This window comes from Phytophthora sojae (genome assembly GCF_000149755.1).
Source record: "Phytophthora sojae unplaced genomic scaffold PHYSOscaffold_11, whole genome shotgun sequence".
NCBI lineage: Eukaryota > Oomycota > Peronosporomycetes > Peronosporales > Peronosporaceae > Phytophthora > Phytophthora sojae.
Genome location: NW_009258125.1, coordinates 1563097 through 1591019, shown reverse-complemented (window position 1 = coordinate 1591019; position 27923 = coordinate 1563097). Strand labels below are relative to the sequence as shown.

At 54.7% G+C, this 27923-nt stretch overlaps 9 protein-coding genes across 9 annotated transcripts; 1 reads left to right on the top strand and 8 right to left on the bottom strand.

The window, feature by feature from the left end:
• Window positions 1-699: 699 nt before the first annotated feature.
• On the top strand, window positions 700-2622 carry PHYSODRAFT_526269 (hypothetical protein; the record flags this gene model as incomplete). Its single annotated transcript, XM_009538221.1, has 2 exons — window positions 700-885; window positions 1018-2622. 2 exons carry the CDS (start codon window positions 700-702, stop codon window positions 2620-2622), a joined length of 1791 nt encoding a protein of 596 aa, XP_009536516.1.
• Window positions 2623-4029: 1407 nt separating this feature from the next.
• Window positions 4030-5720, bottom strand: PHYSODRAFT_254089 (hypothetical protein; the record flags this gene model as incomplete). The annotated part of the gene is made up of 2 exons (XM_009538220.1): window positions 4030-5415; window positions 5445-5720. 2 exons carry the CDS (start codon window positions 5718-5720, stop codon window positions 4030-4032), a joined length of 1662 nt encoding a protein of 553 aa, XP_009536515.1.
• A 1667-nt stretch (window positions 5721-7387) lies between these two features.
• Window positions 7388-8994, bottom strand: PHYSODRAFT_306288 (hypothetical protein; the record flags this gene model as incomplete). Its single annotated transcript, XM_009538219.1, has 3 exons — window positions 7388-8540; window positions 8595-8625; window positions 8712-8994. The coding sequence occupies 3 exons, from the start codon at window positions 8992-8994 to the stop codon at window positions 7388-7390; spliced, it is 1467 nt and encodes a 488-aa protein (XP_009536514.1).
• A 252-nt stretch (window positions 8995-9246) lies between these two features.
• PHYSODRAFT_526121 (hypothetical protein) lies at window positions 9247-10392 on the bottom strand (the record flags this gene model as incomplete). The annotated part of the gene is made up of 1 exon (XM_009538218.1): window positions 9247-10392. One exon carries the CDS (start codon window positions 10390-10392, stop codon window positions 9247-9249), a length of 1146 nt encoding a protein of 381 aa, XP_009536513.1.
• Window positions 10393-10926: 534 nt separating this feature from the next.
• On the bottom strand, window positions 10927-11259 carry PHYSODRAFT_526015 (hypothetical protein; the record flags this gene model as incomplete). The annotated part of the gene is made up of 1 exon (XM_009538217.1): window positions 10927-11259. A coding segment is annotated over one exon (333 nt), but the record flags the coding sequence as incomplete, so codon positions are not given.
• An 89-nt stretch (window positions 11260-11348) lies between these two features.
• PHYSODRAFT_433553 (hypothetical protein) lies at window positions 11349-11606 on the bottom strand (the record flags this gene model as incomplete). Its single annotated transcript, XM_009538216.1, has 1 exon — window positions 11349-11606. A coding segment is annotated over one exon (258 nt), but the record flags the coding sequence as incomplete, so codon positions are not given.
• A 4333-nt stretch (window positions 11607-15939) lies between these two features.
• Window positions 15940-18243, bottom strand: PHYSODRAFT_526187 (hypothetical protein; the record flags this gene model as incomplete). Its single annotated transcript, XM_009538215.1, has 2 exons — window positions 15940-16877; window positions 17811-18243. 2 exons carry the CDS (start codon window positions 18241-18243, stop codon window positions 15940-15942), a joined length of 1371 nt encoding a protein of 456 aa, XP_009536510.1.
• A 60-nt stretch (window positions 18244-18303) lies between these two features.
• Window positions 18304-18543, bottom strand: PHYSODRAFT_527857 (hypothetical protein; the record flags this gene model as incomplete). Its single annotated transcript, XM_009538214.1, has 1 exon — window positions 18304-18543. A coding segment is annotated over one exon (240 nt), but the record flags the coding sequence as incomplete, so codon positions are not given.
• A 4531-nt stretch (window positions 18544-23074) lies between these two features.
• On the bottom strand, window positions 23075-23368 carry PHYSODRAFT_369757 (hypothetical protein; the record flags this gene model as incomplete). The annotated part of the gene is made up of 2 exons (XM_009538213.1): window positions 23075-23266; window positions 23330-23368. Coding segments are annotated over 2 exons (231 nt in total), but the record flags the coding sequence as incomplete, so codon positions are not given.
• Between the last annotated feature and the right edge of the window lie 4555 nt (window positions 23369-27923).

Here is a 27923-nt window from a genome sequence, read left to right as displayed (position 1 = left end):
CAACTCGACTGGATCGAGTCCAGCGCAACCGAGCAGGACCGAGCACCCCGCTGCGCGGTGCGATCTTCTCTCTAGTCGGAGCACCGAGTGCCCACCAGCGAAATGCCGGGCAGCTCCGACGCCCTCGCGCGATCGTCGGGGCATCAAATCCATTCCCGCAGCAGTCACAGACGGGGAGATACGTACGTTAGCCTCCGTCACAGGCGTCGATGCTTGTCGAGCGAGACCCCCCCCATTGCCTTGCCACGCATTTGCTTGGTACAGTACTGCCTCAACTCGGGGGTGAGATATTTTGCACTATTCCAGCCACTCACTCGTTCCTCTCATGTGCGGCTATCCTTCCAAGGGCTCACATCGGCTGCAGCCCGTTGCAAGCAGGCGGCCCAAAACAGATTTGGCAAGCGTCGAAAGCGTCCATCTCATCCGCCGTACTCGCTCTCACAAACGCCCCTATTTCTCAAACCCCATATATCTCCATACACCACAACTCATAGCCCACAGCATACTGTCATACTAAAGCAGTTCTATCTTGTTGTATCTTGGCTAACCTGATATCGACGCCGCTTCTGTTATGACAGGTAGGCAAATCATGTTCGGCTATGACGGTCACCACGCCAATCAGTATCCAATCAAAGCGCCATTCACGCTTCTTCTCCATCGGACACAGGGCCCTCGTCCGTGCTTCCTCGCCATACCTAAATGCAGTCGACCCCGGCCCCCCTGGCCGGCGCCGCCGTGGTGTGCCGCTGCTCAAAGCTGCACCTGGCGGCGCTGCCGCACATCACCGAGGCCATCAGCGGCTTCCTGGACTGCTCCGTGCACTGGTCGCTGCCCGCGGCCTGCGGCTTCGCCTTCGAGCGCGGCGCGCTGCGGCTCGTGCAGCGCGTGGCCGCGCACGAGGCCATCGCCGTCGCGCGCGCGCAGCGCGTGCTAGCCAAGGCCAAGAAGGAGGCCAGCCCCAAAATTAAGGACAGGACGCGCGAAATTAGCGAGGCCAAGCTCGTTTTACGGCAGCAGCAGGACCCGTCCTTCCGCCAGCAGCAGTTCACGCTGGGCATGGCGCGCGCGGCCGCCAGAGGGGACCTGGGCGTCATGCGGTGGCTCGTGAGCCAGTTCCCGGGCTGCTACGTCACGCGCGCGGTGGAGGAGGCCGCCAAGCACGGCCAGCTCCAAGTGCTGCAGTGGCTGCAGCGCAGCAGTCGCGTGGGCCACATCCGCGACGAGGGCGGCGGGCTCGCCGTGTTCTGGGGCGCCAAGGAGCTCTTCTACGCGGGGCAGAACGGCCACCTGGCCGTGGTCGAGTGGCTGCAGGAGCACACGCACCCGACGCCCACGCACATGTTCTTCGTGACGCTGGAGGAGGCCGCAAGGAGCGGAGACCTGCCCATGGTCAAGTGGCTCTGCGACGTGCGCGGCGAGTGGTCGCCCTACGCGGCGGTGCTGGCCGCGAGTGGCGGCCACTTGCACGTGCTCAAGTGGCTCAGGGGCAACATCTTCAGCTCGTCGCCCTCGGCCTCGATGGACGACGCAGCGGCCAATGGACACTTTGAGGTGCTCAAGTGGATGCAGACCAATGGAGGGTACGCCACCCCCGCGGCCATGAACAAGGCGGCGGGGAACGGCCACCTGGAGATTGTCAAGTGGCTACATAAGACAAGGAAGGAAGGGTGCACCCCGGCGGCAATGGACACGGCCGCAGCTAATGGGCACATTCAGATTGTGCAATGGCTACAGATGCACCGGCGTGAAGGCTGCACCAAGTCGGCGATGGACGAGGCGGCCACACACGGTCATTTGAGTATTGTACAATGGCTACACCAGAAGAGGAAGGAGGGATGCACCACCCGCGCAATGGACGGCGCTGCTATGAACGGACACTTGGCGGTGGTGGAATGGCTGCATCGACATCGGAAAGAAGGCTGCACGACGGCCGCGATGGACGGCGCGGCACGCGCGAACCATCTCAAGGTAGTGCAATGGCTGCAGAAAAACCGGAAAGAAGGCTGCACCCTTGCGGCGATGAACTTGGCGGCTCGTAATGGACACCTGGAAGTCGTGCAATGGCTACATCGCAATCGAAAGGAGGGATGCACGTCGGACGCGATGGATCAAGCGGCAGCTCATGGTCACTTGCGTGTCGTGCAATGGCTTCACGGGAACCGCAGAGAGGGGTGCACGGCTAATGCAATGGATCGTGCTGCTGCCGCAGGTCATCTGGACGTGGTGCAGTGGCTTCACAAGCACCGAACGGAGGGCTGTACGGTAGCAGCGATGGACAATGCGGCAGGCAGAGGCCATCTGATGGTGGTGCAGTGGCTACATGCCAACCGTAATGAAGGTTGCACAGTTGCTGCGATGGATCGAGCTTCAGGGAACGGCCACTTCGCGGTTTTGCTGTTTCTGCAAGGTGAGCGGACGGAAGGCTGCTCGTCCAAGGCATTTGTGAACGCGACGTCAGCGGATGAGCTGGAGATTTTGCAGTGGCTGTTCGAGCACTATCGCGGCCAGTTCGGGCACGACCGTCTGCAGCTCTTCGCTGTAGGCAAGTTTTACACTCTCCAGTGGCTCAAGCAAGAGTCCATCCTTGAAGACCTGCCCGAGAGTGAGCGCCACTTTGATTAACTGTTTCTAGTCGGTAAGTAAGGGCACAAGTGTAGGAAGTCTATTTATTTGTTAGGGAGTTTATCAAGTGACACAATATCAGTGCAGAGTGGGGATCCTATTACTGCCGTCAGCCATTGCGGACTGACGTGTTTGATGTTGCCGGCGACAAGTACTTCAGAGTCCTATAACGGATATCTACAGTAATTCCCCCAACAATGGCCACAACGCCAGAAACCAACCACGAAACTTGTTGATGCACAGCAAAGCACGCGTGAAAACTTTGGGAAAGCTGAACTCAACACGCACTGCTTCGCGAGTCAATAAATTTCGTGTTCAAATCTGACGTTGAACACGGAAATTCTGCCTACCCCACTCCCTCGAGTCGGCTCGAATGAAATTCGCGCATCGAAATGGACAGTCGTTTCGGAATGTTGACAATCGAATCATCGATACGTACCACTCCGTTTCAAAAAGAAAGCATGATTCACCGTGAAGGTTGTTTCAGAAAGATAGCACGAAAAGAGACTTGGTTTGAGTATGGGAGGGATTACTGACATCTTCAAATCACGGATGACTTGTACTTTCTTGTGCATTTCCGAAGAGAAAAGCCTACTAGCCATACGATATTCAAGTGTACAAAGGTCAATTCTAAACGGTTCAGGTAAACTAGCACATCAATTGAAAGAGGAGAATTCAGCAGTTCAAGTGGTGCAATTTTTACGCGAAAACGTTGAAAATTGATTTGGAGGGCGCATTTTGACGCCAATCGTGCTTTCATTTTGAAACGGAGTGGTACCTTTTTGAAGACATAACGGCGGTAGTGCGAGCTTGTGCCGCTCTTGGAGTTGGAGCATTGATCCTCTGTCCAGGTCACATTGCTCTAGCGAGTGCCAAACTTGTCCAAGTGCCATCGCCTGCACGAAATGCACACATGTAGGTAGCCGGAGGAAAGCATATCGCAAGATGTAACGCCAATTATTGGACGCAGCTCTCCAGAAACCGCAAAATTTGCAGAAAAGCAAATCGGGAAGTGTAATGAAGCCAGGTACTGTACACAGCACAGTATGTACACTACACGTACACGCCATGGTTACGACACTTTACCCCCCAGCGTTCTATTCGATGGACATGTACATCATGAGTCAGCTCGCCCGGCAGTTAACAAGACAGACAGGCTGCTGTGCTCTGCGTCGAACCATTCTGCTGTAGATGTTGCTTATTTTTCGTGTTTGTTCAGTTCTACTCTCTATTTTCGATAAGCTTTCTAAGCTGGAGAATATGCTAAGCTTAGCTTAGCATATTCTCCACTTCTCGCCTAAATGCATTTCTATTTACTAACCACTATGAATCTAACCTCCATTCAAGTCGCTTATATACGCGACTGACTCATACCTTTACTTTTCTCCACCACCTCTCTCTCCCCTCTTAGCGTCTACCTTGGGCACTCGGATCGCTTTTCGCCTTCTGCTTGAGCCACCGCAGCGTGTAGAACTTATCAAACGCGTACAGCTGCAGCGGGTCTCGTCCAAATTCCTTTTCGTAGTGCTCGAACAGCCACTGCAAGATGGTTATCTCGTCCGATGTCGTGGCGTTCACGAACGCCTTGGACGAGCAACCCTCTGACCGCTCGTTATGCAGGAACAACATCAACTCGAAGCGGCCGCCTGCTGCAGCTTCGTCCATTGCCGCTCTCGTACAACCCTCGCTACGATTCGTATGCAACCACTGGACCACTTTTAGATGGCCCTTAGCTGCGGCATTATCCATCGCAGCCGTCGTGCACCCTTCCAGTCGATTAACGTGCAACCATTGTACCACTTCGAGATGACCTCCGCCCGCTGCTCCATCCATGGCCCCGGTAGTACATCCTTCCTTGCGCTGCGCATGCAGCCACTTTAGAACAGGTAAGTGGCCGTGTGCCGCCGCTTGGTCCATTGTATCGGTAGTGCAGCCCTCTTTGCGCTGTGAATGAAGCCACTGCACCATTCTCAAGTGTTCATTGCACGCAGCATCGTTCATAGCTCCGGTAGTGCACCCCTCCTTTCGGTTCTTGTGCAGCCATTCCACCACGTCCAAGTAGTTCGTTCGAGCGGCACCATCCATCGCTGCAGTAGAACAACCCTCCCTCCTGCACTCATGCAGCCACCGCACAACTTCCAGCTTGCCATTCGTAGCAGCACCGTCCATCGCTCGCGTCGTGCAGCCCTCCTTGCGGTTCAGATGCAACCATTTAACCATATCCAAGTATCCGTGCGTCGCTGCCTCATCCATCGCAGCTTTGGTACAGCCCTCGCGTCTTTTAGCATGCAACCACTGCACCAGTTCGAGATGACCATTAGCTGCAGCCATGTCCATCGCCGCTGTTGTGCACCCTTCCTTCCTGTTCTGATGCAACCACTTTACAACTGCGATATGACCGTTGCCTGCAGCTTTGTTCATCGCCGCAGGTGTGGCATAACCCGAGTTTGCCTGAAGCCACTGCAGAACGTCGAGGTGGCCATTCGCAGCGGCGTCGTCCATTGACGCGGACGGCGTGGGGGTGAAGACGTTGCCCCGCATCCACTTCAGCACATCCAAGTGTCCCTCGCTAGCTGCGAGAACCGAAGCGTAGGACGACTGCTCGCCGCGCACTTCGCACAGCCACTTGACCATGGCTAAGTCTCCATTCTTCGCTGCCTCCTCCAGCGTCACGAAGAACATATGCGTCGGCGTAGGGTTAGTGTGCTCCTGCAGCCAATTCACGACGTCCAGGTGTCCATTCTGGCCCGCGTAGAACAGCTCCCTCGAGCCCCAGAACACTTCCAGTGGAGACTATTGGGGCGATGGAGCCATTTGAGGACGTGCAAGTGTCCATTCTTCGCTGCCTCTTCGACCGCCAGCGTCACATAGCAGCCGGGGAATTGCCCAACAAGCCACTGCATCAGTCTCAAGTCGCCCCTAGACGCTGCATGTGCGAGACCGAGCGTGAAATACCGCTGTCGGAAGAACCTGTCGTCCCGCTTTCGTAGAGTTAAAGCTGCGTGCATGTCGTGAGGAGCATTCTTCTTTGACTTCGACTTCTCGTTCTTCTCAATAATCTTCGCTGCTCTTTCAGCCTCGACTGCTTCGTGCATCATCACGCGCTGAGCCAGCCGTAGAGCTCCATCTTGGAAGTCAAAACCGCAGGCGTCGGGGAGAGACCATCGCACTGAGTGGTCTATGAACTCGCTTATCGTGTCCATTGCGCGCGGAAGAGCTGCAACGCGACAGTGAAGATTGCACATGACGACGACGGACGTCACCGGGTCGGGGGGATGAAGCATGGCGACTTACTGCTCGAACCTGCCGAGGGGGCGAGACAAAAACCGTTAATGGGGTGGACAGCGCGTTATGTTGAGTCTGAGTTCTTTTTTGACACGGGTGGGCGAGGCGAGACTGCCGGGCTTCCTTGGCGAGGAGAGGTGGATAACCGATCAAGATTTGAGCCCTCCGAGCGATGGCAGTAGCACCAGTTTTGCATTGGAAAAAGGACAAAGTTCACTCTTGGGGCACGTCAACACGCAACGAAAACACCTGGAGCCACAAGAAGTTGACGAATTCCTTGAATTTACTTAAAGGACGTTCTGTATGGAAAAACGTTTCCAGCTCAATGCTGTCGGTGTAGCCGCATGTTTGACTCATTTCGCCTGCTATAGCCCGCGTTCCCGCACGTCGATAGTGTCTGTATTGCGATCTAACCTTTAGTTATAGTAGGGACAGTAAAATTTAGTTAAAACTGCCTTGTTTCCTGCAGACTCGCTCTCATGTGAATTTTCATTTTTTACACTTACATGGAGTTCCGTGCGACCCACCGTATACGTCGTAATGACGTGCACTTCAAGTGTCATGAAACCCTGTGCAACACAGCAGTTAAGGAGTTAACTCTTCCACTTTCAATCCCAGTACACAATCGTGTCCACATCATGCCAATTATCCGTTTTGGACAATGGTGAAAATCTCCAGTAGCAGCTGTTGTACAGTACGTAAAGTGAAAATTTCGTTCGAGAGCCGTATTTACATACAGATAAGCAGGCCGCACGACACAATCGTGCATTTTTCGTGGCGATCCAATAGCTACATGCACCATGGTAAGTTTGAGTGGATTGCACGAGGTATCCTCCTTACCTCTGTCTTAGTAATACTTCGTATTGCTGTGACCCTAATGCTAAGCGGAAAAAATGGATTATATCTTCTCTTTTACAACTATTACTAGTAATTGCTTTGGCTTCAGAAATGAAATTGTTCCAACTGGCATCGCCGTTTGCTCTTCGAGAATGAAAAAGCTCAAAGCTCAGTTTAGATCCGAAAAATTTCATTGTGTGAACGAAGTTCGTCATTCCACAGCACGTAAACCTCGGATCATGCAACGCCGGAAAATAGTACTTCAATTTATAACACGAAGAATGTGTTGTCAAGGTTTTCTGCCTGCTCTAGTACTTTTTGATGCACGCAGATGCCTTCAAGTTCGTTGTACTAAGTATAAACACACCTCAGGAAGTGACAGTCGTGGCAAACGCATAGAGTGCTTTGCGAGCAGTTACCTAGAACCACTGTACTACTGAAACATGAGTACATGTAATACTCGAATACTCTAGCGCACATAACAATAAAAAATACACTAAAAAGCAACAAAGTTCAGGTTTGACAACTTATTGGAAAACGCAGACTGCTCCGATATAGAGCGCCTTGGATTTTTTCATAAATATAATACTTGATCTACGTAATTAAAAATTATATCTTACGCATTCAGTTGGTGAAGGCATCGTCAATTGAGTTTGTCCATCACCTTCTCCATCAAGGACATGAGCCTGTCTTGCATGTTCATCGCCTTTTCCTGCATGTCCAGTGCTCGCTTTTGGAGTTCGATCGTCTGTCGCTGGATGTCTTGCTGCTCTTTAGTCCTGGCGTGCTCTTGCTCACGCTCTTCTCTGTGTCGCTCGCTTTGCTCCGACACGAAACGCTGCAAAATGGTTTCAAGCTCCAGCTTCTGCCGTTTCCACGCAGGCTCCGTGACTTCCTCCGAGTCGTTATGATCTGCTGCTGGTTTAGTAGCCGAGCGATCTTGGGCAGCAGTCGGAGTTAACGACGCCTCCTCTGTCTGCACTGAGATCTCACGCGTATCTGAAAATGTCGAAGTTTCAGTCGTTGACGCTTCATCAACGTTCGTCGATGATGAAGCCGGCTCTGACATCTGCGTTGATGCGGTGATAAGTTCTCGCTCTGGAGGAAGGTTCGCGACTGCGGCAGCTTGCACTAAATCCGTTGCATGACTCCGAGACCATCCAGCAGATGCAAGCACACGTCCAGCCACTTCTGGACGGTTCGTTGCAGCACGGCCGTCACCATTTTGGTCGTGTTCTGGCTCGAAAACTTGGTCATCATTGGTTTCGCTGTCTTGGCTTCCAGTCCCCGGCTCGGTAGATGGATCGTCAGTGTCGCTAGAGTCTTGTTCTTCTTGACCATCCAGTTTCCTGCAATACTTACGCAGCAACTTTTGCTTCGCCGACAGACGTGCTGGATCCGTTTTCAAACTGCTCGCCTCCTTTCTATGGGTATCAACCAGCAGTCGAAGATGGGTGCGAAGTGTGTGAGCATTGGCATCGAAGCCGTGACTATTGAAGGACGTTGTGATGTCCTTCCAAGACGGTTTTCTCGCCCCAGAGGCCATTTCAACACCTCGGTCTGCCAGCACAGCGGTCAATAGCAATACATCGTGTCGGTCTTGGAAGAAGAAGCGTCTTTTGCGGGATTTCCTGCCACTTCCAGGGGTGGATTGCACCAACACAAAAGATGTCGAAGTCGATACCAGTTCAGCCAGTGGTGGCAGGGAGAGACGTCGAGGTCGTTGCTCTGTTGCAGCAGCACGATCCGAGTCTGAATCCGAGAAGTTGTGAGTCGGATTAGAATGTGCTCGTGGTCTTTGAGTCGTTCCAGTGTTCTGTTGCTCCATTTGAGCTTCTGCCTATGCGTACTGGTCCAGCAGCCGCTCCAGCTCTGTCAAATCTGTTGTCCCGTTTTGCACATTAGTTTCGTCATATCTAAACTCATATCATATGACCAAACTAGAAATTTAGTAGAAAACTGCACACCTGATGTCTGCTTTCCCTGTGCAACTTCGTCCTCGAAATTGTCCACTAGGCGCTTCTGTCGACAGCGAAGCGTGTGGCTGGATGCTATGATTCCCTGGCGGTTCAACTTCGTCGCCACGGCCTCCCACCCGGCCGTGCGCTCGCCGCGATTCAGCGATAAGACAGCGTCCCGGTCGTCCAGCAGCGTCCGGACGAATAGCAAGTCGTCGCGGGTGCGGAAGAAGAAGCGCTTCTTGCGCGCCTTGGGCGCCGGGGTCGAGGAGGTCGACGATGTGCCGCTCATATCGCCAATTCGGAAATAACGGCTCAAAAGTGCAACTTTTATATGAGCTGGAAAATATCGGACCAATCATATCTCGTAAATGACAAATTGATCAGCTTGCACTGCGGTTAAAAAAAACAATGTGCCTTTTGTAATCGCTTAAGTGCTTAGAATGTCCCGCAGTCGAGTCAACTATGATACCATGAATCCTTACGACTACGCCAAATACGCTGAGATTTATTGACGTTCATGTAGTTTCTCTGGAGGAACAAATTAACACAGTTTAACTGCATCCGTTCGCGCATCACGTTCTACCAGCACTTTCACCGTCAGTCTGTTATTATTTGCAACGGCTAGCATCAGTGGGGTATCTCCGTTATCGTTCCTCAAGTCGATCGTAGCTCCACGATCCAGGAGCCTGCAAATAGCATTAATTTGTCCTGTTGTACTTGCAAAGTGAAGAGCAGTAGCTCCATCTGGGCCCTTCTGGTCAACGCTTACCCCCATGCCCAGTAAATACTCCACCACGGCGACTTGTTCTTCAGCTTGCAAGGCAAGCATCAGCGGACTCCAGTCTTTGTGGTTGGCTAAGTCGACAGCAGCTCCGTGGCGAATCAGAATTCGAACAGCGTTTAACTTGCCGCTCAAACAAGCAAACTGCAAGGCTGTACCCCCATACCGATTCTGCCGGTTGATGAAGGCCCCTCTTTGAATAAGGAGCAGCATTATGTCGGCATGGCCCCGCCCGGCAGCAGTCATGAGCGGCGTCCAGCCTCTGTAATCAGGAGTGTCAACATCACTGGAGCTCCTCAATAGAGTTTCCACCAGTTTTAGGTCCCCTTTATCGCATGCAATTCGAAGCACTGTGTCATCACCCCGACATTTGTGGTCAATTGTTGTGCTGGTATGTGTGGTATTGGCGGCAGCTGCATCCAAGTCGCTTGTTTCACTTGTGTCGGCGGAATTTCGCGCATAGATTAGATGCACCAACTCGAGATACCCGCTAAAAGACGCCACCGTCAGCGCTGGCCACCTTTGAAAGTCACCACATAAGTTGACATTCGCTCCGTTATCGAGAAGAATCCGAACGACGACCAACCGCTTGTACCAAACAGCGGTAATTAATGCTGTACTTCCACTAGGCAAGCGAGCGTCAACGTTTGCGCCTCGATTCACTAAAAACTGGACAATGTCCGAGTATCCAAACTGGGCGGCAGTAATTAGCGGAGAATAACCTTCGTCGTCCACTAATTCAAAGTCGGCTTCAGCATTCACAAGCTCTACAACAGCGTCAAAGTGACCATGCTCACACGCTAAATACAGCGCTGTTGCTCCACCCGTACGCTGTCTGTCAACTCGAGCACCTCTCTCCAGAAGGAATCCTATTATATCGGCATGTCCTCGTTCTGCGGCTCTCATAAGCGCCGTCCAGCCACCATCCGTTTCCAGCTCAATTAATGATCTGCTTTTGACGAGTAAACGTACAACATCTGAATATCCACGTAGACACGCGATGGTCAGAGCGGTGGATCTATCTGCATCTTGCTGATCAACGAATGCTCCATTTTCCGATAGCAGAGCAACCACACTGGTGTGACCATTTTGCGCAGCACTCATTAGTGAAGTCCGACCTGTGTTGTTGGCCAAATGCACTGAAGCATCATAGTCCAAGAGAAGCTCGATCACGTCCACGTGGCCGTCTACGGAGCCCCACATTAGTGGCGTATTGCCAAAGTGATCAGCAGAATCGACTATAGCCGCGTGCTCGAGAAGAACACGAGCACATCCGGTCTGTCCGTTCTTACAAGCCAATAGTAGAGCTGTGGCCCCGACAGCGTTTTTCACCTCGAGATTTGCTCCATGGCGGATGAGCAAATTAATCATCCCTTCGTCACCTTTCCATGCAGCGATCATGAGTGGGGTATTTCCGCCGCTATTACTCAAGTCGAGCGACGATCCTTCATCAAGTAGAACCTCTGCAACGCTGATGTGACCTTCATGACATGCGATTTCAAGAAGTGTCGCGCCATTCGGGAGCTGGACGTCGATGCAAGCACCTCTTTGAGCCAGCAATTTCACGATAGCACCATGACCATTCTTACAAACAACTGCAAGTGGCGTCCAGCCTGCCTTATTAGCCAAGGATATCGCCGCACCATGGCTCAGAAGTAATTCCAGCACATCATAGTGCCCATTTCCTGCTGCCCACATTAGCGGAGTATTGTCATTGGAGTCCACCGAATCTAAATCCACGCCGTGCTCGACGAGATACTGAGCACTCTCCATTTGTCCGAGGTAAACGCAAGAGTCAACGCTGTAGCTCCCGTTGTATTGTTTAATTCAGCGTTTGCTCCGTTCTGCAGAAGAAATTCAACCACTTTGGTATGATTATTCCAGGTTGCAGCCATGAGTGGCGTCTCGCCCGTGTTGTTTGCTACGTCAATTAGCGCGTCATACTGGACAAGTAACTGGACAACGGGAAAATGCCCCCGTTCACACGCGATATACAACGCCATGGCCCCGTTCGGTCCCTTCAAATTGATCTGTGCCCCTCGCGCCAGTAGCAGCGCTACCACGTCGCATCGATTGTTCCGTGAAGCGATCATAAGTGGAGTCCAGTTATCAGTATCAGTGAGATCGATAAGAGCACCGCTCGAGAGCAAAATCTCCGCAACATCTACGTGGCCCATTGCACAGGCGATAGCAAGTAAAGTCGCACCATTTGATACTTGCGTGTTGACATTCGCCCCCCTCTCCAACTACAGCAAGTGGAGTCCACGCTTGACTATCAGCGAAATCTATCGGAGCTCCCTGATCCAGCAGGGCTTCCACAGCCTCTATGCAGCCATTTTGACTCGTTAGCCATAACGCACTGGCACAGATTGGACTGTCTTCCTCAAATCAAAGTCTTTAGACTGCAATGTCTTGGCCATTTGCGACGCCCGTCCGGTAATATCCTTGGATTCAAGTAACTTATCCATATTCTCTGTAAGCCCCTCAACCGAGTCAGCACGCCCTTGGTCGTCGTTCAATGTCCTATTGACGTCCTTCGCAGAGCATTGAGCGCCTTCCACTGTCTTGTAGCCATTTTGCTCGGTGGAGAGTGTCCGAGGTCTCCCTCGATCACACGCGAAGCTAGCCATTTCGCGACTGCTATCCGGATAGCAGCACGCCGCCACCAGTTCTATTCGACGGAAACTCGCAGTGACGAAATGTCGAGTGATGATTTGTACCCATTTCATTCGGATACTGTTCCATTCACAAAACAAATCGCCCGAGATATCCTATCCTGAATCAGGATTCAGGATTCCTGATCCTTCATTTTGAGTTTTGACGGCCTTGCCCATGGAGATTTCCAGTGTTGAAGCGGAGCAGGATCACTCGGACCAGCACGCGGCGGACGACCTCAACGCCGTTAAAATGGATGCCACTGAGCTGCTGGAGACTTGTCGACTGGGGCACGTGGAGGATGCGCGGGGGCTTCTAGCTGCTGGCGTGGACATTGAACAGCAGGATGGGAACAGAAGTACCCCTCTGCATACTGCGGCCCAGTACGGACACGTCGCTGTGGTCAAATTGTTGCTGGGCCATGGGGCACACGTGGACAAGCTGAACTCAGATGGACGTACCGCTTTACACATCGCGAGTCGATGTAGCCATCTTGACGTCGCTCGTGCTCTTATTGAGAGTGGCTCGTCCATCGATTTACAGGACGCTAATGGCTCAACCTCCCTAATGCTGGCCAGCTTGCAAGGCAATACGGCTATTGTGGAGTTACTATTGGAATGCGGAGCGTCTGTCGACTTAATAGACAAGTACAACCGGACGGCTCTGATGAACGCGGCGCAAGGAGGCTTTACTGACGTGGTGCACGTTCTGTTGCGGCGTGGGGCCCAAATTGACAAGAAAGACTCGAGTGGGAACACCGCTTTGTTCCTGTCGAGCTTAAATGGACGTCTTACAGCGGCTCAAGCGCTCATCGACGGTGGCGCGTCGATTGATGTACAAGACATGTTCGGCCGGAGTGCGCTGATGTGGGCTTGCTTGCTACGCAAAACTGCGGTGGTGGAGTTTCTAGTGGAGAACGGAGCGTCTGTCGACTTGGTGGATGAAGATGGGCTGACGGCGCTAACGATCGCGTCGCAGGAAGGGCACACGGAGGCGGTGCGAATGTTGATGAATAGAGGAGGGAAGGTGGACGACGGTCACTCGGCTGAAGAGGGCAGAGAGTTTGCTATCGACTCGTTGGTAAAGGCTGCAGAGAGGGGGAACATGGACGTTGTAAAGCTGCTTCTAACTCGCGGTGTCAGTGTCGACTCCCGCGGGCGCAACGGAGTGACAGCGCTGAACATCGCCTGCGAGTACAATCGATTCAACATCGCTGTGATGCTGGTGAACAACGGGGCCGACGTCGAATTGGCTGATGATGACGGATACTACCCGCTGATCACTGCGGCACAGCTAGGCTATGCTGATGTTGTGCAGTTCTTGGTTTCGAGGGGAGCTGATGTCAATGCGCGATTGCCGAGTGGTGGGACCGCCTTGCATACTGCCGTGTGGTACAAACGACTGGAAGTTGTCCGGATTCTTCTCGATAATGGAGCGGATACAAGTTTCCGTGGGGACTTTCAGAACTGGCCGGCGTTGACGATTGCCTACATTAGTGGATACATCGAGTTTTCCCAGCTGATCTACGAGCGCATGGGGCCGAATTTTGACTCGACGGAACCACAGTCTTCGCCTTACGCGGTGACAGCCTCAACCATCAGCCCTCGCAATTTGTCGATAGACAAGAAGCTTCGTAATGGGGATACGGCGCTTCGAGTTGCGTGCGAGCAAGGCGATTTAAGGAAGGTCAAGCAATTGCTACAGTATCGCGATGACATTAACAAAGCCGACGCCAAAGGGGAGACCCCGCTAATGGCAGCAGCTGGCCAAGGTCACGTCGAATTGGTGAATCTACTGCTTGAGGAAAGGGCCGAACTCGATCGAGTCAACATCTACGGAGACACTGCATTATCAATCGCGTGTCGAGATGGGTACCGAGACATGGCTTTGGCTATGATCCGTTCGGGTGCAGCCGTTGACTTTCAAAGTCCAAGCGGAGACCACGCGTTACTCGCTGCTGCTGCGGGAGGGTTCGTCCCTGTCGTTGAGTTGCTGTTGGCCAACAAAGCGGTCATTGATCTGGCAGATGGCGATGGGTTAACGGCCCTGATGTCCGCGTCGAGAGAAGGAGGTACGGAAATGGTGCGCGTGTTGTTGGGGCGCGGGGCGAACGTTGATAAGCCGAGCTCAGATGGAAGTACGGCTCTGCATATTGCCATCAAGTACGGACATCTTGATGTCGCTCGTGCACTTATTGACGGCAGCGCATCGCTCGACTTGCAGGACACTAATGGACTAAGCCCATTGATATTGGCTAGTTTGATGGGAAGTGTTGCTGTTGTGGAGCTGCTACTGGACAACGGAGCATCCATCGGCGTGGTAGAGGAGGATGGCTTCACTGCCCTGATGGCTGCGTCACAAGAAGGACACACGGAAGTCGTGCGCGTGTTGTTGAAGCGTGTTAATTTGAGCAGACATCTAATCGAGGGTAGCGCCGTGATTGATTTACAGGACTCTTGTGGGTGGAGTGCGCTGATGTTGGCTAGCTCGCAAGGCAACATTGATGTTGTCAAGTTGCTATTGGAGTATGGAGCGTCGGTCGAGTTGGTAGACGATGAAGGGTTGACGGCTTTAATGATCGCGTCGCAAGGAGGACACGCGGAGGTGGTGCAAATGTTGCGTGGATGAATAAGCCGATGTATTTTATCGATGAAGGGAGCGCATGGGCATATGCCATGCTCATGAAATGCAGTCATATGGTGTTCGTGCTCGCCTTCACAGTCATCAGCACGCGAGTGCGACGGAAATTTGTTGACGCCGCAGCAGAGAATTGAAAGACGTCCGACACACCGGAAGTGGCGCTCACACTCGAATGGTTCGGCTTCTCTCAGTCGCTGGGACCCTCTTAAAAGTGGTGCTGCTGGTACGAATCACGCGACTGTCGTCCACCGGCTCGTCCTACTCGCTCGCACTCATCCGCCCGGTGATCAACATGTGCGTGTTCATACTCACTTGTTGCTGCTCGGCCTGATCGTCGTGCTCGACACCATCACGAGGTGCAGGGCAACCCGCCACTGCCAATCTGAAGATCAGCCTGTCGCCCCCTGCACGGGCTGAATTGGGGCTATCCACTTCAACCCACTACATCGTCGGAGGAGAGAAGTTCTGCTGATACCGCAAGACTGTAGCGCTACATGTAGCGGTATCACGAACTGTGTGAATTGTATGGTTATCTATGTGTCTCAAGGCGGGTTAGGGATACCAGCCGGAGGAGGGGGGCAGGTGAAAGCGATTTCCAGGATTTCACAAATTCGCCCCTACCGCCTTTAGCTTTCCAACGAGCCCAACTTCACTTAATGATATTTCGTGCAGCCTTCAGGCCGTTCCGTTTCCTAGAGCACTGGTGGAACTTTGGAGATTTGGCGTGGTTGACCTCCGTCCCCGCCCAGCTGCCAGACTGGGCCAAAGTATGGCCATGATAAAAACACGATTTGCATTGGGGTGTTTTTTGCGGTATCAGCAGCCAGAGCGTCGGAGGAACTTCTTTTGCTGATTGTTTGGTTTCGAGCGGACATCTCATCGAGGACAGCGCCGCGATTGATTTATAGGACTCTTGCGGGTGGAGTGCATGATGTTGGCTAGCTCGCAAGGCAACATCGATGTTGTGAAGTTGCCATTGGACTATAGAGCGTCCGTTGACCTTGATAGACGAGGATGGGTTGACGGCTTTAATGATCGCTTTGCAAGGAGAGCAACGGAGGTGGTGCAAATGCTGCGTGGATGAACAAGACAAAATAGTATCGATGAAGGGGGCGCATGCCACGCTCATGAAATGAATCCATTTTCTTTTACGCAGCATTATCCCCACATGTGACGCAAGCTCGAGTTGTAGCCACCTTCATAGGCGTCCGCCGTACCCAAGAAAGTGTACTGCTCGTAGGTTGGCGGTGTCAAATTGAGCGGCGGCATCTTCTCCAGACAAGACTTTTCCAGTCGCTTCAAGTCTCCTGCATTATTGATGAATGACTCGAAGATCTCCATGCCGCACGTTTTACTCGAGTAGTCATTGTCAACGAGGAATGTCCAGACAACCGATCCGTGCACGGTGTAGTTAAACGTGACCAATTCCTTGTTGTCCCCTTCAAGCGCATCCAACAGATACTCGGCGTATTTGTGGGGCGTCTTGGCGTCCATTTTACTGCTCAATAGTAGCACGCTGGCGTGACTGGGAATTGCGACGGTCTTGTTCCAGTATTGGTCGTGCTCGTACATGATCGCGTTTGCGTCGTAGTTTCCCACGCCCAAATCATTGCACCACTGGGACTTCTCCTTCGAGAAGGCATAATACACCGAAGCTTGCTTGTACACGGATCCATCCGACAGCTTCGTGCTGGCAACCCGTGCGTTCATCTCATCAACCGACGGTCCTGGAATCTCCCACATCTCGGAGAACGCAATGACGTAGAACAGCAGATTCGAGTAGTACGGGTCGCTCTGGCCCATGTAGTTGCGGTCATCGTTCAACACGTCGAAGAAGTTGTTGATGACATCGATATCCTCAGACGCACAGCGACTCAGTCGGTAAACAAGCGGTGGAATCAGAGATCGCTGCTTCGGACTTGTCAATATATACCCCAGAGCCTCCCGTAGCTTGAAAGACGGCTCTAAGTTGCTCCATTCGCTAGTTTTACTGTTCACCAGCGCAGCACATGTGGCGTTTGGGTTTTTGTCGAATTGATCCAGGACGTTTCCAAGCGTGGTGGGCAAATTGTGCCTCGAAAAATGGGAGCTACAGACTCGATCCTGGTAAAAAAAAAGCCCAAGAAGCAGAGGTCGGAAAACAATATTGCAATACAGTAAATAATTGGGGTTTCCAATAAAAATCTTTATTATTGGACACCCCCGGTTCCAATACAATATCATATTGACCCAATTATTGACAATAAATATGATAAAAGTCCTCTGGCATAGGATTTTGACTGATGATGTTAAATTCTAGTTGCTAGAGGCGTGAAACACTTCCTTAAATGCCACATTCGAGTAGCGGCTACATATAGTTTTTTTTTCCTTGAAGACTGTATTGTCACTTAGCTACTAGTAGCTTACTACTCCTGTCTACCACCAACTAACGACAAAGCAACCTGGCCCCGCTTGTGCTAGAAACGTCACGTGCAGGGTGGCCCTCCGATTGCGGAGAGTCCGATGAAAATCTAAAGCGCGACCTCAGAGAGGACAGGTGATCGATCTCGCCACCCACGAGGTTCGGCAGGCACAGGGCACGGGCCCTGCACCTACCTGAATGCGGTCGTAGTAGCCGCTGTCCCCTACATATAGTATTTGCCTGACCTATAAAAGTCCGGTATACTATTGGTGAGCTCGCCGATAGAAGCAGGTTTGAGCAAACTAACAGGACACCGGCCTCTATCATAGTACTGCAAACATGCAACTTGTTACTACGCGTAAATTGAACCTCAGGTTCACAGTGAAGCCTTCACTGTTAAAAGCTTGAATATCAAAACAAAGTATGATACTAAATTGTTTGCTTCGAGCGCTGATGATGTTGTCCTCGGCATGGATGAAGAAGGTGAGGACTCCCCACCTTCTCTCCCCTCTAAATCGATAACATCTATGCTCCAATACAATATAAATTACGGCAATATTTATTATTGTTTGTCAAAGAATTGTAATATTTATTAGGGCTTGACAATGATCTCAATACAATATGATACGGTATTGGCGAACCTCTGCCAAGAAGTGCTCCCCCACCTCACCGAAAGCGGTCTCATCCGTTGAAAAGTATGCGAACTCGTCCTCCGATACTCCTGACACGTAGGAAATGCCGTCCATCACGTACCCGACAACCTCGGGAGGGTCCAGATGCATGAGGCGCTCAACCAACGCCGTGCCGTAGCTCACCCCGAACACGATTGTGGTCGCGCCATTCGTGTATTTGGAGATGAGAGTCGCCAGATCAGTAGCGGCGCTTGTGATGGAGAAGCCAGCGAAGTTAGAGTACTTGAACGACAGCGACTGGGCACAAGCAGCTACTTCGGTAGCATCGATTTCACTGCCTTGTGGGGAACCGGGTGTTTGTACTTGTGCAGTGTCCCGTTGAGCTTTGCGTGCAGAGAAACCATCACGAACTCCACTAAAATGTTGCATTAAACGACGAACAAGGTAAGTTTAGTGCCAAAGTCCCCCAAGAAACAGCGTGGAATGATACTAACCGTCCGATGAAGGTTGCCCCGGTCCACCTGGCACCAGCCACACGTTGGTTGCCTTAGCGGCGTTGACGCCGACCGCCGGTAGACGCTTCACGAAGATGTCGATCATCGAGTCGGAAGTGTTGCAAATACCAGGGTCGCACCAGGGCGCCCTGTAGATAGCGCACTCCGCCTTCTGGCCGCGAGAAGTCCCGCCGTCCGAGAAGGTGAAGTCGGCGCATGAGCACCAGCCATCCAACTGTAACGGGTCTGCTAACGCCAGCTTGCCAGCGGGTCGTCGCTCGTAGTGCTTTTGCTGCGTCCTCGCCAAGGTCCGTTGTGGTAAGGATCTCGATACGGCAACTTCAACGCATGTTGGCCGACAGATTTCCACTTGAGTCCTGTGCCGGAACGCGTCCGTTCCTACTATTTGTATTACTACTCGTTCGTCAGTTAGTACTCGCACAACTCGTACAAAACGTTCGACTCGTTCACCTTGCCTAGATCCGACGCCAGCCGTAGCTAGCCTCACCCCGCACACTCATGCGTTATCAGTCTGTTGGCTGGCGCTGACACGCAGGTCTTCGCCCGCCTCACCCCGCACTCATGCACGTTCTGGTCTGTTGGTGTCTCCGCCATAGCGTCGTCACTAGCCGCACTTTACTCGTCGATTCGTCAGCTGGGCTGTTGACAACATCTCGCCCGCCTCACCCACTCGTCAGTCGTTCGTTGTCGGCGACAACCCGCGAAGGTCGCCCCTTGCTCAGTCGTCTGCGAAGGTCGTCACTCCTCACTCGTCTCTCATCGTCACCGGCTGCTCGTGCTCGCCAGTACTCGTCTTCTCGTCGTCTGTGGCCCGCGAGGTAGGTTCTTCACTGAGCGGTCTCAAGCTGACTGCGCTCTCTAGCACGTGCATCCACCCACTCAGCTTGAGAGCGGTCTCAAGCTGACTGCGCTCTCTAGCACGTGCATCCACCCACTCACCGCTCTCCGTCTTGGATCGCGTCTTCTCGTTCGCGTCCAGGCGACTACTGGTGCCCAAGAGCGGCCCTCGTACATCGCTACCGCCCGCTCCCTCGATTGTCGTCCCCTCCGTGCTGCAGATCTCGTCGTCCTGCTCGCTCGCTGTTTCTCGCTGATCTCATCACCCGGTACAGAGTACCATACCTGCTACACGCCTTCCTCCCCTTTAGAGTCTTCTACGACTCTAATGGTTTCGGAGTACGGCTCGGTCGCGTCACCCGAGCGCATACGCCAGCTCCATCTCGCCAACACCATCTTAGCCATCCACGTTGTGCATGCCCCAGCTCGATGGACGCATCGCACTTATTGGCCTCTCGAGCCGCTGCTCTCGTCGCTGTCGTACACCATCGCCGCTGCACCTTCGTCGCGTTCGTCTTCCTCCTCATCTCGGCATTGTCATGCGCAGTGTTGTGGACGTCACTGCCTTCGTCTCCACTGCCCATACTGTCCGTTCATCATGCCACTTAATCATTTCAGCATCGCTCTGCTACGCGTACTACTGACCTCTGTTCCACTCATCGGGTCGTGCGGCGGGTCCGTAGCATCGTGACACATCTACTTGCTCTCATGCATCGACACTGCACGTCAGCTTCTTTCGCATCCTCGCTCAGCGATCTCAGACACTCGCTCGTTCTCGTACGTCTTCCCGTCTCGTGGGTTTTCTACCTACTCCGAGGCAAGGGTGACGTCAGCATGGTGTCGTTGGGTTCGTGGTGAGCATGGCAGAGCTCTCCACCGCCTGTATAATTACTGCTCACGTTGCCCTCACCAATGCCACCAATTCATTTGCACCGGGTCGGCCGTCTTCGTTTATTAACGTCGTCTCTGGTATATCGCAGGCAGCTCTCCCGTACATCGTCGCGAACTTCTTCGTCTTGTTCGACACTATTATCACCAGCGCTCGCCGTAGTGTTCATCATCACATCATCCGTCGCTCCGTTCTCGTTCTTCCACGACTTTATCTCATCGCCCACGCCGCTCGCAATCTCCCACGCGCCTTCCCCAGTTTGTCGTACTGCTCAGCATTCACATCGCCGCCCACTAGTACTCGCCGTTGCCCCCGAGCTTCGTGTCATCTCCCTACTTGATCGTCTTCACTTCAGCGCCATCTCCGTGCCCGTGGCTTCCGTAGAGCTCGTCTCCTCCGTCACCTCCGTCCCGTAGGTGGTGTTCATCGACTCCGCCATACGAGGTCATCACTCTACTCGTAGCTCGCAGGTTGCTTGTTGCCACCGCCGTCGAACACATACCTGCCGTGCAGCGGGGCTGCCGTAGCTTTGCGTCAGAGGAAGCTTAACAGACTCGCAGAGTCTCAACTTAAGATCGCCCGTTCTAATACCAGAACGTACGAGTCCGTACACCCTACGGACTCCAAGAGTCAACCCTAGACTCTTAATGTATTTCCCTTTATTGCGGCCAAGCCGCCTACGGTGTAATAAATGTATCCGGTTCACTATCTAGCATAGTGAACCCTAGTCATATGCATAATCAGTGGCTCTGAAGCCATGTACTGATTCTCCTACTGGTTTAGGTTAGACAGTGTGTACCCACTTCATAACCCTTCGGGTAACTCTCGTGTAACACCGTTACACCCTCCTCACCAAACCGTGGACACAGGTGTTCACGCTTAACGGTCAACCTCCGGGTCTTGTTCCGTCAAGCCTCGAGTCAATCCACATCGCGTGGACTTCTCTGAGAACTTCTCGGCGCAACGCGCCCTAACATGACTTCAAGTCATAAAGCCTTTTGGTCTGTCGACCGCAGACAGCCTCTCGCGAGATCCGCCGCGGAGCCTCGCTCCTCTCGTGCTGCTGCACTGCGTGCCTCCGCACCTCCGCGAACGCCAGCGCCCGCGCGCACACCCTGGACGCCTTCAAGGCTCTCGGTGTCCGAGTACTTCGCGGCGCAACGCCTGAAGCGCAGCTCGCAGCGCGCAAGCCCCAGCTCTCCTCGAGCACCAACCCGTCAGATCATGGATCCTAGGAAACTCTCTGGTGAAGAGGGCGAGGTGGACGAGTCCATGGAGGGTTCTCCGAACCGAGGAGATGCGTCCCCACTCACGCGACGCTCCCCGAGCCGCGGCGACGCTTCGCCCACACCGTTGACACGCCGTGAAGAAGGCTCGCCGGCCCCAGTTGGCTCTCCGAGCCGTCGCGATCAAGAGCGCCCCGCGCACACGTCTCCTGTGCGCTCACCGAGCCGTCCACCGGCAGAGCGCGCTGCGCCGTCGAGGGAGGAGCCGCGGCCACCGCTGCGAACTCCAAACCCGTTCCCTGAACGCTCTTCCGGCCTCTACGAGCTGCGCGCCCTCCCTGAGCCACGGTATTCGCCACCTCGTGGTGAGGGCGTGCCCCTGGGCCCCGTCATTTCCAACCCTTTGGACGAAGCTCAGTCCGAGCAGGTTGCGGCGCAGATGGCTCCCACGCGCTCCCAGCGCCCCGAGCTGCGGCCTCTGCTGAACCCCAGCACTGCCGACTACAGCTTCGGACCTCGCGACCCCGCGGAGGCTTGTCGCCAGGCGTTCCAGCAGTCTCTCGCGCTGCACACCATTGGGCCCGCGGCCCGTACTCCGGAGGAGCTCGCACTGCGTACGTCTCTGCGAGAGCGGCTCCTCACTCCACCGTATACGACTGTCGCGGAGTATTGCGAGAGGCTGCGACTGCAAGCCCAGCAGAAGTCCGTGCCCGCCATGCGGACGTACCCGGTGGTACTTAGCCCGGGGGAAGACTCAATTGAGTACGAAGCTCAGTTCGAGTCTTGGGCCGAGCGCAGCCGAAAGCTCAGCTCCATGGACGCTCTCCGAGCCAGCTTCAGTGAAGTGGATGTTCGCATTGAACGCAAGCTCCGCTTCGATTTCGCGAAGGTCCGAGCCAATCGCAGCCTCTCGGCACTCGCCCAGCCGCAGACCCAGTTTAGCGCTGCGCGCTTCGCTCCTTCGAGCACTCCAGCCGCTCCTTCCCGCGAGGGAGTGAGCGCTGTGGCTCAGGGTCAGCCTCGGAGCAATGTGGCTGACCCAGCAGCTCCCCAGCTTATTGCCGGGAAGCGCGGGACGGCCGGCGTGCCGGCCTTGAGCCCTCGGGGCGCTGGTGATCAAGCTGATCAAAAGCGTCCACGACGTCTGGGCAGTCTTGGCGGAGGGGCACCTCAAACTCCCATGAGTTCTCGGAGTGAGGGTACCCTCGCCATTTCACCAGATACTGGTTTTGGCCCCGGCACCGCCGCTTCGCCAGGAGGCGCTCCACATGGTAATGTAGATTCCCATGCTCATCGAGCAGGGCCGGTGGAGGCCGCTGTGGGGCCCTTTGCGACTCAAAGTGAGCTCTTGGAGGTGCGGCAGCAGGCAGATCGCCTTCGGGATCATATCCATGACGTTGATGCGCGTCTGGGTCGGACTGCCACCGAACTCGACGAGCTCGCCGAGCGGACGCGATGGATCGAGGTTCCTCGAGCGGTCTGGGACCGCCTTGGGGCCCTGGAGGACTGGGTGCGATACTATCGCGATCGCGATGAGCAGCTTGGCCGGGAGCTCGGGGAGCTACAGCGTCAGCAGGCTGTGCTTCAGGGTCAGCTCGACCTCCTGGCCCGCATGCAGGCTCCGACTGCTGCGCCTCCTGCGCCTGCGGCTCTCGCTGTGCCCGCGGCACCTCCGGCGCCGATTCTTCCGCCTGTGCCTGCGGTGCCCACGTGGATGGCCGCGTCCTCGACGCCTGCGACTGCTTCCTCGACGACCGCGGCTTCCGCGCCTGTGACCTCGTCACCCTCGGTGCCTCCATCTGCACCTTCATCGGGTCCTGGTACGGCTTGAGCAAGCCCACGTAGTAGACGGGGTGCGCCCGCATCTTCTTCGGAAGATTGAGCGTGTACGCAAGGCCCTTCTTGACCACAACCTTGAAAGGTCCGATGAGTCGCGGGCGTAACTTCGTCTTGAAGACGGCTGACACTGCATGTGTAGGTAGGTTCTTAGCATTAAGCAACACCAGGTCCCCGACCTCATAACTTTCAGCATTGCCTGTGCCCCTGACATCTGCATGCTCCTTTTGCTTGTCTTGGCTCTCAGCCATTGCGTCACGCACATGTCGTAAGACACTCAGACGCGTCGACAAGAAAGCGTCAACCTGTTTACGAACAGTAGCCGGGCTGACATCGGCTAGCCGATCAGCTAAATCGGCTTCTCCTCCCCCACCAAGCCCGAGGCCACCACGTGGCGGCGTCAGCGGGACGCGGGGATGAGACAAGCTGTTCACGTAGAACGGCGTGTAGCCTGTCGAGGCGTGCACGGCGTTGTTCAACGCAAAATAAACGAGTGGCAGCATGGCGCTCCAGCGCTTCGGCGTTTCGGCGCAAATGCTGCGGAGCACGTCCTCGGCGACGCGATTCACGCGCTCTGTCTGACCATCGGTCTGCGGATGGTCCGCCGTGGACATGTCCAGCTTGATGCCAAGCACTGCAAAGACCGCGCTCCAGAAGTTGCCCGTGAAGCGGGGGTCTCGGTCCGAGACAATCGCCTCAGGGAGTCCGTGTTGTCGAAACACTCGGTCCAAGAACAGCGTCGCTGTACCTTTACCATCGATGGTATCCGGCACAGCCGCAACGTGAGCCATCTTGCTCAGTCGGTCCGCGAAGACTACGACTCCTGTGTTGCCCGCCGCGTTCGCCGGCAGGCCAAACACAAGGTCCATACTCATGGATTGCCAGCAGCTCGAAGGGACAGGCAAACTCGCCAACGGCGCTGCGGCATGAGGTGACGACTTCACTCTCTGACACGTCTCGCACGTGCGCACATAAGTGCTCGTCCACTTGTACAGCTTCGGCCACCAGTAGTGGGTGCTCACCGAGCTGTAGGTCTTCTCACGGCCAAGATGGCCGGCCAGCGGCGTGTCATGTGCCTCATAGAGGATGCGGTACTTTAGATCCTCATCATGAGGGATGACCACGCGGGGCGTATCCTCGGGGCCAGTGTTGTAGAACAACAGGCCTCCATCGAGGGAATAACGGTGTAACCGCGCGCGCAGCCGCGCTGACAATTCCATGTCCGAGTCTTGAAACTCCTTGCTCCCCGGAGCCTTTAGCAACGCGACACAAGTGTCGTCCTTGGCATAAGCCGTTCGGATCAAATCCGGTAATGACGAAGTCACGGTCGTTACATGAGCCAGCTCATAATCCGGCCTGCGCGACAGCGCGTCCGCAAGGACATTGTGCCTGCCGGTTTGTACTTCACCTCGAAGTTGTACTCCGCGAAGAAGGACAGCCAACGGGCCATCCTTTGCGAGAGGTGAGGCGACTGAGTCGCAGTGCGTAACGACGCATGATCCGTGTAAATCACAAACGGCTGAGAGCCCAACAGGTGCACCCTGAACTTGACGAGCGCATACTTCATCGCAAGTAGCTCTTTGTCATGGACAGGATAGTTCTTCTCCGCAGCCTTCAGCTGGCGAGATTCGAACGCCGCCACGCGCTCGCGCCCCTCGGCGTCTACTTGCAGCAGTGCACAACCGATGGCAAAGTCCGAGGCGTCACAGACGACACTAAACGGACGAGCGGGGTCTGGCAAAGCCAGAATAGGCGCATGAAGGAGACTGTCCTTAATGGCCGCGAACGCATCTTGATGCTCGGTGTCCCAACACCACTCCGCATCCTTCTTCAGGAGATTGGAGAGTGGCCGAGCCATCTCAGCGTAGTTCTCGCTGTACTTGTGCAAGTAATTGGCCAAGCCGAGCCACTTGCGAAGATCCTTCTGGTTCTTGGGAACCTGCCAGTCAACAATGGCCTTGACCTTGACCGGGTCGGCCCTCAGGCCACGCTTCCCGATGAAGCACCCTAAGAAGGGGATCTCTTCCGCTCCGAAGATGCATTTGTCAATGTTGGCGTACAACTTGTTTTTACGCATGCATTCGAGCACAGCACGCAGGTGCTCCATATAGTTCTCCATATCAGTCTTTCCGTGCTCCGCACGACTGTGGACAAAGCTGTCATCGAAGTACGTTTGCGCGTACGCCCGATGGGGCCTGAAGAGCTGCGTCACAAGACGATTAAACGTCGCTGGCGCGTTCGAAAGCCCTTGGGGCATCACCAACCACTCCCAGAGCATGCTGCTCGGAGTACTCACCGCAGTGAGAGGAATGTCGCTCGTCCTCATGAGCAATTGGTAATATCCATCGACCAAGTCGAGCGCACTGTACATCGTACATCCTGTCATGTTGTTCTGAAGAACATCCTTCCGAGGAATCGGCGTCTGCGCCGGAATGGTAGCGGCATTCAGCTTGTTGAAAGCATGCACGATACGCCACTTGCCATTCGGCTTTCTGACACAGAACGTCGGCGTAGAGCGTGGAGACTTACTCTCACGCACCATACCCGCCTCGTGCTTTGCACTGAAGAACGCGTCAATGACGTCACACTGCTCCTTCGGCAAGGGCCACTGCCTCGTCACGCAGTACTTCGTTCCCGGAACGAGATCGATTTCGTATCGAACACCTCGATCCGGAGGGCGGCTCCTTCGAGACCACGTCCTGGTATTCCTTTACCGCTTGATACAAGGGATCCGACGGGACTTTCAGGATCGCCGATCCGCTCCGCGCATTCAGCGCCTTCTTGGTGTCTTCCAGGACAGCTTCATCCAGAAGCGAGGACGAGTTCAACTCTTCTTCTGGTCGTATGACCACTACCTCAGCCAAGTCTCCAGCCTTCAAGGCTTCGCCGAACTCGGCCAAGGACATCTCGTCCAGCTCCAGGACAGCAGACAGTGAGGGCAAGTCGTCGAGGTTGATACCTCCGTCGACGTCGCCCGTCACTCCATTCACGAGTGTATAGAGCTGCTCGCTCTCGCGTGGAGCCTCACCGCTTGACACGCCCTTCTCGACTCGTGAGATCGCAGGCGCCTTGCGTCGCGCAGCCAGCGCTTTGCGGCGCTGCCTCCTCTTCATGGACACCGTCCGCCCTGAAGAGCTCCGTGATTTCGCATGCGTCTTGACGTCAGGTGTCACCACCTCGTTCAGCTCCAGGGGAGCTCCAGTGTCTTTACCGACACTCAGCGAAGAGCTGCACGATCCGCAGCCTCCACTCAGTGGATTACGTGCCACGCCACGATCTTCATTCGGGCAAAGCCCCTTGTCCATCGGCATCGCGCCGGCCGCGCCGTCGCTGGCACGCAGCAGGGCGTCGCCCTCAGACGCACGCCCGCTCAGCGGAATTAGTGCCGCTCCACATCCTTGATCCGGGCAACGCCCATCTTCACTCGACTTCCTGTCGACCGCGCCTTCACCGGCACGCAGCAGGGCGTCGCCCTCAGACGCACACCCGCTCAGCGGAATTAGTGCCGCTCCACATCCTTCAACAGCCGGGCCGCGCCCATGGCTCCTCGGCTTCATGCCGACCTTGTCTTCACTCGAATACAGCAGGGCGTCGCCCTCAGGCGCACACCCGCTCAGCGGAATTCGTGCCGCTCCACCTGCCGTCCGCGAGCCACGCTCGGAACGCTCGTTCTCGACACACTCAGTGTCCACCAACTCGGAAACTCCGATGTCCAGCACATTGACCGACTCGGTCCAGTGCTCGCGCCAAAAGCGCTTCTGCTTCCTAGCAGAGGTGGGTTCATGACTCGCCAATGCTCCGCCAGGAGAGAAGTGCGTAGCACCAAGGGTCTTCGACCTCCAATCGATCCAAGGCTCGTGGCGTTCCAGCCACGCCATACCAAGGATGAGATCATATCTCGAATCGAGGTACAGCGTTCCACGCTATCAAAATCCAAAAACTTCACGCCCAGGTCCACAGGGACCTTAGGCACCGTGACACGAGTGCCCGTCGCGAGACGAACAGTGACGATGTCACTCCCGCGCGCTACCAGCGCCTCAGCATAAAGCTGACTTCCGTCCATCGTAGAATGCCGGGCGTAGTTACCCGACGCTCCCGAATCGATCAAAATCGTCTATGGCTTTGTGAAGCCCTTCACCCAAGCTTGGACAACTAGCAAGCCCGGCTTGCATACACGTTCCGTGTTAGAGAGTACGGCTCTCTTCGGGGCTAAGTCCTGTCGACCTCCACCTCACCGAGGCTCAATAGAACTTAGTTCTTCCCCAGTAGGCGCGGGGCGGCCTACTGGGACTTCTCGTTTCCCCGAGACGAACCAGAGCCCTGGCTCAAACTCGAAGAGCGGCTTGACGAAGCCTGGCGCTGATGACGCAGCGGACACCCAGCACGAAGGTGACGGGTGTCACCACAGATGAAGCATCTGCGGACACCGCGACGCTGCTCAGCAGCACGAAGCTCGGCTTCTTCGTCTTCAGCATAGCTGAGGTCCATGGGTTCCGGACCATTCGACGCGCTAGCGTAAGACGCATTCCCCCAAGTCGCGACGACTTAAAGTTGTGTTCCGCATTCAATGCGACGCTCACAGCCTCTTCAAAAGAGCTCGGGTGCGTTCGGAACACCTCAGTCCTGGCAACGCCAGTGCGGAGGCCCTCCATGAACACCGTAACGGTGACAACGGGTCAGCAGACATCCCTGCAATGAGAGTTCTCAGCTCTTGGACGTAGTCCATCAACTCCTTCTTGCTCTGCCGAGTAGCCAGGAAGCGTGAGCGCACGCGATACGCCTCATTAGGCGGAGCGAACACTCGGG